General features: G+C 42.5%; 2 protein-coding genes across 2 annotated transcripts in view; both read left to right on the forward strand.

Annotated features, from left to right (window-relative positions):
- Positions 1-10051, forward strand: part of apc2 (APC regulator of WNT signaling pathway 2) — a 32706-nt gene extending 22655 nt beyond the window's left edge. Inside the window, exons 12-14 of the mRNA XM_017304343.2 lie at positions 18-212; positions 334-548; positions 659-10051. Of these exons, the coding sequence (XP_017159832.2) occupies positions 18-212; positions 334-548; positions 659-6185 (5937 nt within the window). The 3' untranslated portion in view covers positions 6186-10051. The remainder of the gene's footprint in view (positions 1-17; positions 213-333; positions 549-658) is intronic.
- A 577-nt stretch (positions 10052-10628) lies between these two features.
- c4h19orf25 (chromosome 4 C19orf25 homolog) lies at positions 10629-12955 on the forward strand. Its single transcript, XM_008406333.3, has 3 exons — positions 10629-10813; positions 11270-11448; positions 12000-12955. The coding sequence occupies exons 2-3, from the start codon at positions 11307-11309 to the stop codon at positions 12179-12181; spliced, it is 324 nt and encodes a 107-aa protein (XP_008404555.1). The 5' UTR covers positions 10629-10813; positions 11270-11306; the 3' UTR covers positions 12182-12955.
- Positions 12956-12998: the final 43 nt, after the last annotated feature.

Here is a 12998-nt window from a genome sequence, read left to right on the forward strand (position 1 = left end):
TCATCGTCCTTCTGCAGGCCACCCTGTGTTCGAGGAAGAGCTGCCTCCAGGCTCTGGTGGCCCAGCTGTCCTCAGACAGCGAAGAGCTTCATCAGGTGGTCTCCAGCATCATGAGGAACCTGTCCTGGAGGGCCGACATCAGCACCAAGAGAGTTCTGAGAGACATCAGCTGTGTGTCTGCACTCATGACCTGTGCCCTGCAGGCAACCAAGGTACAGAAAACTAAACTGGTGAAATACAGGTATTGAAATTGAAACTTAGTCTGTAGAAAATGGAACTAACATTTACTGAAGTTTCCTGCTCTTGTGTTGAGAAAAGTATGCTTCTCTACAGGAGTCGACTCTGAAGAGTGTCCTCAGTGCTTTGTGGAACCTGTCAGCCCACAACATTGATAACAAAGTGGCGATCTGTTCCGTCGACGGATCTCTGGGTTTCCTGGTCAGCACACTGACATACCGCTGTCAGACCAACTCACTCGCCATCATCGAAAGTGGAGGGGGAATTCTCCGAAATGTGTCGAGTCTGATCGCCACGCGAGAGGACTACAGGTGGGAGAAGTTCTGTGTTCTGATACAGTGAAAACACATTTTATGCTATAGTTCCCTTCAGTATCCATAAAAATATAAGCTGAAGTAAGTCTATTTTTCTTTCTGTGCAGGCAAATCCTGCGTGACCACAACTGTCTCCAGACTCTTCTGGCGCACCTGCGCTCTCACAGCTTGACCATAGTGAGCAATGCCTGCGGGACTCTATGGAACCTTTCAGCCAGGAGTCCCAAAGACCAGGAGCTGCTGTGGGATCTCGGGGCGGTTAGCATGCTGCGCAACCTCATCCACTCTAAGCACAAGATGATCGCCATGGGCAGCGCTGCAGCTTTGAGGAACCTTCTCACCAATCGACCTTTGAAATACAAAGACACTGCGGTGCTATCCCCTGGCTCTTGCGTGCCCTCCCTCTATATGAGGAAACAGAAAGCTTTTGAGGCTGAGCTGAATGCCAAACACCTTGCTGAGACCTTTGACACTCTTGAGAAACAGAGTTCCAAGCATTTGAGCTTCAACAAGCCTCTTAGGCACATTGAGAGTCTGGCGAAGGATTATGCCTCTGATTCTGGTTGCTTTGATGATGATGAAGCCCCCAATAACTCCAACAGCTTGGACACTGGCAGCTTCTCTATGCTGCCAATGTATCTCACCAACTCCAACTTTGTGCAAAATCAGCCCCATAGGAGAGATAATGAACCTGAGAGAGATACAGACTTGCCTCAGATGGTTGAGAAGAAACATGCTCCTGATGATGTGGTGTCTGCTGCAGCAGAGAAACTAGCAAAGAAGATTACCAACACAGTGGCAAAAATTGACAGACTAGTGGATGACATCACCATGCACACTTCCTCTGAGGACAGTTTTAGCCTCAGCTCTGAGGACCACCTGGCAGACTGGCCTTATGGACAGGATGAGCTTAATGAAGCCCGAGCAAATTCATGCTCCCCCTGCCGGCTGTCCGATGTGAGCAGCTTAGCCTACAGAGAACGCCTCAGCAGAGCCCACGCCCTTCTACGCCTCAAAACCGCTCACACAAGTGTGTCAACAGACAGCCTGAACAGTGGCAGCACCAGTGACGGATACTGTGGTAGCAAAGACCAGGTGCGGCCTGTTCCAAAGGCTCTAGCAATCCAACAACGACCCAACCAACTTGACCTCAAAGTGGCTCATCAGGAACATCTCAATGTAGGACAGAGCGTCCTGAGTCAGACTAACCAGCAGGATATTCCAGAGAGAGATTCTGTGGATAATAAAGTTATAGACAATGTGGAGCTCGGCAACACAGACAAGAACCAAGAACAACCAGTACAAACACCTGTCAGTGTGTCCACTAAAATATCCTCTGATGTAAGCATGACATCGATTAAACTTTCTCCTAGTTATCAACAGGTCCCACTCATCCAGAGTGTGGCAAAATTTGGAGTCGCAAAGACGGCCATCAATGTTCAGGCTGCCCAAGCGATGAGGAGGCAAGCATGGGTACCCACTGTACTGACTGGTGGAAGTATTACAAAATTTGCTCCAATGAATTCCACCAGAAGTCCAACAGTGGGGACGATGGAAACAGTCCAGAAATACTCCGTGGAAAACACTCCAATCTGCTTCTCACGATGCAGTTCACTGTCCTCACTCTCTTCTGGTGACGGCGGGCTAGACGGACAGAGTGAGAATGAGCTGGAGAGTGACTCGTCTTTAGAGATAATTGAGGTGGATGATGGCGAAGAAGTGAAGAAAGAGCAAGAAGATGAAACTTTAGAGGATCTGAGCGACAGTCAGCTGCTGATGACAGACTCAAAAACCCTCCCCATCAAAGAGAAAGACCCCATTGAGATATCTCGTACTCCCAAAAAGGATAAGGTGTTCCTTAGGGGTGCTTCACCTGCTATAAATGAAGACAGATCGCCATCAAGCTCTTCTGAGAACTATATCCATGATACACCCCTAGTTCTAAGCCGCTGTAGCTCTGTGAGTTCACTGGGCAGTTTTGAGTCTCCTTCTATTGCCAGTTCAATCCAAAGTGATCCTTGCAGTGAGATGATTGACGGAACAATAAGCCCCAGTGATCTTCCAGACAGCCCAGGACAAACTATGCCTCCTAGTCGCAGTAAAACCCCCTGCTGTGTCGAGTCGAATGTACCAGAGACACAGACCACAGGGATGCCAGGACAGTGGGAAAACAGCCTGCGGAAGTTCATAGAGATCACAGATTCCAAGGAGAGGTTTAACCTTCCCGACCTGGAAACCATGATATATTTTACAGTTGAGAAACCCACAGAAAATTTCTCTTGTGCTTCCAGCTTAAGTGCTTTGCCTCTGCACGAGCACTACATCCAGAAAGACGTGGAGTTAAAATTAACCCCACTACTCCAGCAAAATGACGAGAATCTCCCATACCCCGATGAAGATGAGGAAGGATTTGACAACGGTGAACGATACAGCGAGGGAAACTCAGAAGAAGACATAGAAATTCTGAAGGAATGTATCAATTCAGCGATGCCATCAAAGTTTAGAAAAGTAAGATCATCCCTGGTGACTGCCATTCCCTCCAATGTACTCAACTCCCACATCCGAAAACCAATACAACTACAATTTAACATGCTTCCAAATGGAAAAACCCAAATCTGTCCTAGAAGGAGAAATATATACCCACAAAAAGACTTGAAGTTGGACGATTCTTCCTTCACCGACTCTGCAGAGGGAACACCTGTTAACTTCTCTAGTACAACATCTTTAAGTGATGAAACTCTTCAGTATCCCCTAAAGAACAGGGGGGCTAAAGACTGCACTGCTAAAGGCCTGAGCAAACAGGAAGTGATGGACAATGATGCAAAGAGGATTGAAGACTTGCGGATATTTTCACACTTCCACAAACCACATGGGGCAGCCTACCCACCGGAGATCCAAATGAGCCGAACCACCAAACATGTCATTCCCACTCAGAAGTTGCTGATGCAGAGCAAAGAGGTAGCTGACCGAGTAGCCAGCCTAAAAAATCGGGAGCGATCTCCAAATCAACAGAGGAGGCAACAAGGTCAAGGCTCCTACAGGAAGTTTGACCTGCCAGTTATAAAACAAAACAAAGAAAGTAACGTCAACTCCAGAACACAAAAAGAAAACAAAATGTTTCGACAAATGACACATTCTTCAGAGGATAGTATCGATTTCTATGGTGACAACAATGAAGAAGTAATCAAACGAACAAGCAGAAAACAGATGAAGGAGGCAGCTAGAAGCACTCTTTCCCGAAGCATGACAAACATAGGCAGGATAGATAACTCCCAAGGAAAGCCCAGAGGATTTCTGAGATTGAAACAAAATCTTTTACGGGATGAATCCCTGGCATGTTACTCACTCAGCTCCTCCGTCAGTTCACTTAGTGATGCCGAATTTGAGGAACATAAAGCAAAAGCACAGCAAATGTGGTACAAAAACAGACACAATAAAACCCTCAATATGGCACAGCAGACAAAGGCTGTTACTTTGCACTGTCAGTATGAAGAACAAAGCTCACCGAGCTCAGTGAGCATGGACTCAGAGGATGACCTCCTCCAGAAGTGCATAACATCTGCCATGCCCAAGCAGAGGCGAAAAATGGCTGCCAGGAAGAAAAAAACTGAAAATACTTATAAACAAAAGGACTCTGACAGATGGGACATGGATGAAGAAATGGATAGCGACGACACGGGATGGGATAACGATTCAGACCTCAACAGTGTTGAGTGGAGAGCCATACAGGAAGGAGCTAACTGTGTTGTCACTGGACTGCAAGCCTCAAAATCTCAAGAGCCATCATCTGAAGAGACAGAGTCAATTCTGTCTTTCATGTCTACATCTAGCTTTACACCTAAAGAAAAGAAATTTGCAAAAGATAAAAAGGCTAATAAGCCTTTAGACTTTGCACAACGCAAGCCAGTTCCCAACTTACCAGTTGTGTTTAGAGGCAGGACAGTGATCTATACACCACAGCAAGTGACAGCTCCATCACAAAGACCTCCTCCCAGAAAAATACCAAGCAAGACAGATGCTCCAAAGAATCCAAACCTTGCCCAACACAGGTCAAAGAGTCTCCACAGACTCGGCCAGCCCCAGGACGTGGAACTGTCTCTTCCAAAAAGGAGCTCTACTCCACCTCCAAGGATACCAAAAAGCTCATCCTCTGGATCATCACAGAGCTCCACACCATCCAAGCAGTCACAGAAGAAAACAGTTTCCCCAACTCAGACAAGTAAACCAATCCAGAAAAAGACTACCTCATCAAGTAGTAGCTCACCAGCCAGTAGCCCCCCTGAAAGAAAAGGTCGTTCTCCTGTTCTTAATAAAAATGAGAAATCTCCCCCACCAAAAACTCAGAAGTCACCTGTCCGGATACCTTTTATGCAGAATTCAACCCGGCAGCACCGACCTTTGTCACCACTAGTAACTAACCAAACTTCACCCAAACAAAGTCATCAGATTAACGGGAAAAGAGTGTCACCAGCCAATCGATTTGACATGGTCAGGATGACGTCTGTCCATTCAAGCAGTGGTGAATCCGATCGAAATGGATTCCTGAGGCAGCTGACTTTTATTAAGGAATCAAGGACACCATTTAGACGTGATGGCTCTCCTCACAATACACCAAGATCACAAAATGGATCCCCTCGAAGGGCAGCTCCTGGAGCTTCAGCTGTCTTCCTGTGCTCATCACGCTGCCAGGAGCTAAAGGTAGCAGCGCAAACCCCAAAAAGGGTGCAGGTAAAAGATTCTGGAAAAGTTCAGCAAGTCCAAAAGCCAATCCCTGGCCTCCAAAAGCAGACCACCACTTTATCAAGAGCAACATCGAGCGAAAGAGATCTATCTGCAAGACGTCCAGCCCGTAGAACGAGTTCGGAAAGTCCTTGCAGAGTAGCCCAGCGAAGTGCGACCGGCAGAATCGCTGGGGTGAGGCACCAACAAGAACAAGATACCTTTAAGCGCCATGCTTCATCACCAAGCATAAATATACTGAGTCGTGTTACCAGCCGTTCTTCGCTACGTTCATCGTCCTCTGATTCAAGTGGAAGAGCAAAAAGCGAGGATGACACAAAGAAGAAAGGGCAGAGATCCACATCACGGCGTAATACTGGAGTTACTTGGAGGAGAATCAGGGATGAAGATGTACCTCAGATATTGAAAAGCACGCTGCCCGCCAATGCGTTACCACTGGTGCCTTCTCCTGATGGGGAGAAACTAAAACTACCCGCTCTACCAGGAAAACTGCCAACAATAGTACTTGCATCTCGCAAGACAACGGACGCAACAGTCCAGACAGAAGATTTATCCAATGACAAGACTAACTCAAGTACTTCTCCAACACCTGAAACAGCTCCAGTGATCTCTGAGGAAGAGGCCAGACTGGCTCTCCTTAGAAAATTTACTGCTGCCTCTGGGAATAACCATCAGGATGCAGATTCAGATGGTTCACTGAAGAGCCTCAGTACTACCGGAACATCAGACAGCCACGTTGGCGGAGTTGTCACTTTCCGCCAGGGATCCCGGAGCAAGGCTGCCAGAGTCACTCCATTTAATTACACCCCCAGCCCCATGGCCTGCTGCCTGGAAGACCCGCAAAGCCAGACAGTGACAATGACTGTAAAGGCTGGGGAAAAAATTGAGCTGTAGAGTATTTGGTGGATACCAATCAGCATGAATGACTGCAAACTTAAACTCAGCACCCTATATGGACACAAGTGTGCTAGTCCTATACCTCGAATATTGACCCTTTCTTCTATCCCATTCAACCCCTTCAAAGTTTTCTCTCTGAACAACTGATCAGATCTTCCATTTGTCATTGCTAAAGTTGGATGTATGCATGGAGACAGAGTGGCCTGATTTGACCACCAAAAACTTCGTGATGCCCTTCAGAGAACATCTATCCAGGATATCGCATCTTTTTATACTTTTTTGTATTTGTAGATTAATCATTGCCTGGTAGAAATGTAGTCAAAGCATAAAAGACAATTAACTGTATTCCAGCACATAAATCACAAACTGTCTCTTGGAAACAATTGAATTGAACAACATTATGCAACATTTTCAAGAAACTGCTCAGTTGGACTTTTGGCAAAGAAGGCTCAAATTGTGGTGGACTGGAGATGACTGCAGATTCTCACCACATACACAAACAAACACAATGACTTGTAAAGTCCTTTTTACGCACTATAAATCAAAGCTTTCGATCCTTGCTTTACCACTTGACAACAAAGATGCTTTCAAGACCATTAGACTTATGGAAGTCATTTGTGATGAGACATTTCTTCAAATAAATGTATCACTACTTCTATTTGTATGCAAGCTGCACACAGGTGGATATTACAATGCTATTCTCGTCTTATGAATTTGTGGAATCAACCTTGTGTGCAGGCGACTTAACATTGCCATGGTTTTTAGAAACAATATAAACTTTATAAAAGGAGGCATAGTGCATTGTGACAGGTTCAAAGGTGATTTAAGAACAATTACAACTTCTGTTTTTGAGGTATAACAAAATCTGCCCTAATTTTAGAATAGGTGCTGGCCTTATAAATACAAAGAGTTGGTTTAACAGTATTGGCGTACATTGACCTTATGTCTTTGTATTGCACAATAGCTGTATTTACCAGTCATTTCAAAGTCTCATTGCTGCTGGGATCAATAATTAAACCTGAAACTCCAAAATCTGAATTCTGATATAGTATGATGTAGAGTAGCCAATGCACATCTCCTTATTTCTGCTTAGACTGGACTTCGAAGATGGCCATTTTAATTCAAAGTAGTTTCCTACCACAAATGTTCTCAATGCTGCAACAGTAGCATCGGTTTCTGTTGCATTCTACAATCCTCTTTCTGAATTAGTATTGTACATAACACATCAGGTATACAGAAACCCTCTGGTGAGTGTTTACCGCTGACAGCATGCTCATATATTCACTGTGTACACACAGATGTAGACATTGTTGGTACTGAATAATGCCATGATGTAATTCAAAAGGAAGGATTTTTCAGTCCAATGCCATCTGTGTTTTTGTGACGCAAAAACGTGTAACAATGCAAACTGTGAATTGATGAACAATGCAGCCACATGCATCTGTTAATGCATTGGGATGTTTGATTTTGCTGATATTCAGGTACTGTTTGCTATTGAGTGAGTCAAGAATATGTTATCAGTGGTGGTTTGGCTTTAAGCACAGGAGAAGGTACAAAGTTAAGACTGAACAGTAAGCAGAAACCTCTTAAGTTGGACAATATCAGACATTTAATTTGTCGTTTTTAGTCACCAGCCTCTGAAGTCAAATGACTACCCCCTCTTGAAATACTGCTTTCGAGAAACTCAGATAACACAAATGAAGTCATGTTTGTATATCAAATAACCATTGTGTGTATACTCTGCTGAGCTCTTTCCCTTGTGCCTGTTCTCCATCTCACTCTGCAGTGCATCAATGCAGAAGCTTAAGTAAGCTACTTCAGGGTTCTCCAACCCGAGTCCTCAAGAGCTACTGTCCTGCAGGTTTTAGATGCAAGTCTGCTCAAACACACCTGGATCAAATGAATGGCTCTCTACCAGGGCTTTTCCAAACTTGATGGCATGTTGAAGAAGTAATTCAATTATTTGAATCCCTTGTGTTGCACCAAGGATTCATCCAAAATCTCCAAAAGGACTTTGGTTGGAGACCTCTGAGCTAGCATATTTAGGCTAATCACTCATATCATCACTAATCATCACTATACGTTCCCTAGGATGGATCTTGCCATAAATAGGCTTCCAGTTAGCATAGCAATGTTAGTAACTACCATATTTAAGCTAATGACTCACTTACTACACACTCTGAAGGCTAAGCATTGCCATAAATAGGCTTATGGTTAGCATACCAACACTAATGACTTGCCTGTTTGGGCTCACATTCCACAGTATTACACATTCCACAGGCTAAAAAACATTTCCATTAATATTAGCATATTAATGCTACAGCTAGCAAAGGATTCACTGGCTGACACTCTCCCTAGCATTCATGACCAGAATGCTAAGGCTAATGAAACAATGAAATGCACTCTCCTACATTCTTTGTGTTGTGCGTGGGTAAAATTCAGGGTGAAAGTGCGAAATAATGTGACTGACGTAATCGTTTCTGAATGTTTTCGGTTTGTGTTTATGCGGACATGATTAGCGTTGTTTTGAAAAAGTTTCCGTCGTCAAACCTATGCATTTTTGTCTTTCCAAAACGCTGTTACCATTCCACAGTATTAGAACTACAACTAATACTTTTCCTCTTTCATGTGTGCTTGAAGAGGTCGATGGAGTTGATCCACATTAAGGGGCTGTTACAACAAAACCACCATGTCAACAAAAAGCCAAAATGTAACAAAGTATTTGCGTTTTACTGTCCTGATGTTGTGTAAAGGGGTCATCAGACTCACATCAACTTGCATCACAATTAGCTGCCAATTTGTATTCTGAGGCTGAAACCTACAAAATCTTCCACAGTTCAGGACACTGAAGCTACCAGTACATCTTATAACGGCTGCTGACTTTGTTATGGTCTAACTTTGTACCTGCTGCAGGTCTTTTGGTGGTCTTCACTGGAGTTCTTTTCTGCAACTCTACATGTTAATATCTGCTTAAATGTGTTGCTGTAAAAGTAGCGATAGGTGGTGAAGATTATAAAGACAATGAATATTCTCTGTAGTTGTACTTTTCCTCTTTCATGTGTGCTTGAAGAGGTCGATGGAGTTAATCTACAGTAATGGGCTGTTATAACAAAACCACCATGTTTTACTTCTGTAGCATTAATTAAAAAGGCTGTGTAACCTACTTTTATCCCCAACAGACCTTTAAAGACCTACAGGTTTTGTTATTCTTAAATCCTATCTTATCAGTGTCAAGAGTCAGCGTTTCTAGAAGTAAGAATGTCTGCATTACAATTATTATTCTAACACATCACAGGCAAAACAGCGCACACAAGTCTAGTTCTGTATAACAATAATTTGGTGTAAAATCTGGTTTATAAACTAAATATCTTCTGCAGATTGGAAAGGTATGAAACCCAAGACATTCAGTTGTTTTAGCGTATATTTTAAACAATTTTCCAATAGTAAGATTGGTTGCCATAGCAATTTTAGGAACACAAATCTGGCTTCTGCTCTTGCTTAATTTCAGGCCAACAGAAAAATCCTCAAAATCTGAAATAATTTCCAAGCAACCAAAATTCATGTAGCTGTAGATTTCAGAGTTACATTTACCAGCTGCAGCTAAGCAGCCGGCATTGAGAAGACAATAAAGGCTGGAGAATCAACTGTTCGGGTTCTTCTGACCTTTTCTTCACCAACACCAACGAGCGTCTCGTTCACACCTGGCCATAGACCAGTTTGTAGCTGAGCTGCATTAAATTTCTCAGTCTTCACCTGAACTGGGTCTCAGAAGCATCACAGTGCCATGTTAAACATGCAAAAATAACAGAAGCGTGTTGTTATAAATGTCTTCATTCCAATAAAAAGTGATGTGATTCCTTAAACTGCTGCATTGTCTTTATTTTAAATGCGTCAATGTGACACTACTGGCTTTCTTGTACCAACAGATGCTGACCAGAGAAGACCAGGAACACCCTACAAATGCTGCAGTTTTGAAGATGCTATGACCCAGTCATCTAGTCATCACATTGTCTAATGTTAATATCCCACCTATTAACAGCTGCCAAGATAAAAAAAAAAAAAGATAATATTTTACTACACCTGTCAATGGTCATTATGTTATGCCAAATCAGCGCAAAGAAATGTTTTAAAGAAGCAAAGCTTTTGGTGCGAAGTGGTGTATTATTTGAAAAAATCAGAAGAGAACACCAAGAAGATTTTAATGGCGGTTGGCCAAAAACAATATGGGTCATTGCCCGCCAAAAGCCAGTAAGGAGTGTGAATCAAGATAACGGGCTCAAAAACAAACATAAAAACTGTATTATTTTAAGTAAACCGGTGTTCTTCAGTAGAAAAAGATGTTGTTGTTTTTATCTCTTGTGCTTTAATCGGGTTTCTGACATCATGTCAGACATTCTCACCTTCTTGTTGACCGTCGTCATTGTTACACTGACGTGGCGTGTGACGCCATGACGCACGGCTGCTTACCCTTGGCTTCCGGTGTCGCGGTTGCTAACTTGTGTTGATGTATTTTTCTCCGGACTCGGCTCGTTTTTCTGTACATGAAAGTGGGAAAAATACGCCGCTGACGGAGTGAGCCTGACCCAAAACGAGTCGAAAAGTTTTCACAAGAAACACAAACATCGGTAAGCTCTGAAAAACACGGCTAGTTGTGGCTGTTTACGGCGTAAACCAGAACCTCAATCCATTATTTGCAGAATTAAGCTATAATTTGTTGTCACCTAAAGTAATGTTAATTAAAGACACCCAAAGTATTTCACAATACATTTTACTTCGTTGTAAATCATTCGGCTGAATATTTATCGTTTTAGCTTGTATAGATTTTCGTGTTTTAGCGGTTTAAAGAGGTTATATATTGCTGCAGAGCTGACATGTTTCCCTGGATAGATTTTTGTTTAGCAGACTCTGACTTATAAAGATCTAGAATCTTGGATCTATTTGATGTAAATAATTACTTTAACACTTTCAAAATTATTCAGGCTCCTTTATTCTGCAGAATAAATGTTTTCAGGCGTCAAGAGAAAAATACAATACGTGGAGTTGAGGCACTGCTCTGTTTTCTAACTTCTTTATTCCTTTAGTGTTTCAGATGGAGAAAGTGTAGCATTGCTTGTGGAAATGAATATTGGCTCTAAAACTAAGAAACGGGTGGTTCTGCCCAGCCGGCCCGAGCTCCCCACTGTGGGTCAGCTGCTGGAGGACATCAACAAAGCGGCTCCTGATGACCCGGTTTTCAGCATCCTGGAGAAAACCGAGCCGGGTGAGTCCAGCTGCTTCATATTCCCATCACTGGTTCCATTATTCCCCTCTGAAAACATTTACTTTTTATTTAACTAGGACCTTTCAAGAGACATTAGAGGACATGTATCAAATTCAGAAGTATTTTTTTTTAAACATTTCTGCAACAACACGATTGTTTTGCTTTAGTTTCTGAAGAAATCCAACATCATTAACTCCCCAATCAGATAAAAGAGGATTTCACTCTACAGGAAAATAAAACTGGATTTATCCGCCGTGAAAGGTGAAGACAGTTTTGAACTAATAATTCTGAGAATAAATTCATAATTTTAAGATATGAAAGTAAAAATTTCTAACTGCGTATCTTGTAATTATGACTTTAAAGCTCAATTTTAATGCTCATAATTGCAACTTTTATATTTTTAACTATTGTGATAATGATTTATACTTACTTGTGACATGCTCATAAGTATGTCACATATATTTAGAACACGCACTTTATTAACAGAACAAAAGTCCTGTGTGTGTTTGGATCCGACCCGCTGACCGGACGTCTGGACTTTCTGTGTTTAGCTTCGTCCCGGCCGGCGGACAGCGAGGCGGAGCTGCGGTTCCAGCAGAGCCGCCGCTATTTGGCTCTGAACGGCCGGCTGGAGGAGGCGCTGGGTCAGCTGCAGGAGCAGAGGGAGGCGCTGCAGACGGCCGGGGGACAGCTGGACAGGACCCTGGAGGAGGTCAAAGGTCAAGTCTGCTGACTCGCCACATCCCAAAGAGATGCCGCTTCTTCTTCTCTTTAACTGAACTTTGCTACTGGAAACCCAGATAGACAGTGACCTTTGACCTCACCTGTAAAACCGCTTCATGGTCCCTGAATGGGAAAGTGTTGCGATCTAAAGTCAGCAGTTTGATCGTGAAAATAAATGAGAAAATGTGCAGAAATAAAGATCAGAGTGGAAAGTAAATCTAAAAATGAGAAAAAAATAAAAATAGTAATTAGTTTTTTCAATATTAGTTTTTTATGTTTGTGCAGAGCTTTGTTCTTTATGTTTCTGTAAATAAATGTAAAACATAAAGCAGTGCCCATTTATTTCATTTTTATTTAATTTATTTCAAGGATAACCTCTTGGGATGTTTTTGTGGGTGTCCCAACAAAAACATAAATATTAAAGCAAAAAATAATAATGAAAATAAATAATATTCAGGTACCCTAAGCTTTTCTCATGTGTATCTGTTCGTCCTCATTTATTTAAAGCATCAATAACAAATTAATATTTTATTTCACTCAGTGAAACTGAACTTTTTTTCCTCCAAATTGAGAAAAAGGAAAAAAAAGCCTCAACTCTGACATTTGGTCATGAAAGTGGATTATTAAGGTCTCCAGTTGAGCAAAATGTTCACATTTCATCATGTATTCATTTGCAGAGACTGATCTGATCAAACTGAATTATTCCCGTGTTCGTAAATGTTCAATGTTTCCCCGTCCGCCATCTTTTACTGCTGCACCTGAACAATAAACGTATCCAGAAATATTTCTGTATTTCTGTGTCGTGTTGGCAGGAGTTATGTTTTCTA

This window comes from Poecilia reticulata, chromosome 4, assembly GCF_904066995.2.
Source record: "Poecilia reticulata chromosome 4, P_reticulata-male-v2, whole genome shotgun sequence".
Classification (NCBI taxonomy): Eukaryota; Metazoa; Chordata; class Actinopteri; order Cyprinodontiformes; family Poeciliidae; genus Poecilia; species Poecilia reticulata.

What these genes read in the sequence shown, in the direction of transcription:
- c4h19orf25 (XM_008406333.3), top strand. Translation starts at nt 11,307, where the DNA reads ATGAATATTGGCTCTAAAACTAAGAAACGGGTGGTTCTGCCCAGCCGG. An exon ending in CCTGGAGAAAACCGAGCCGG is followed by an intron (nt 11,449 to 11,999) that starts GTGAGTCCAGCT and finishes TTCTGTGTTTAG; the next exon opens with CTTCGTCCCGGCCGGCGGAC.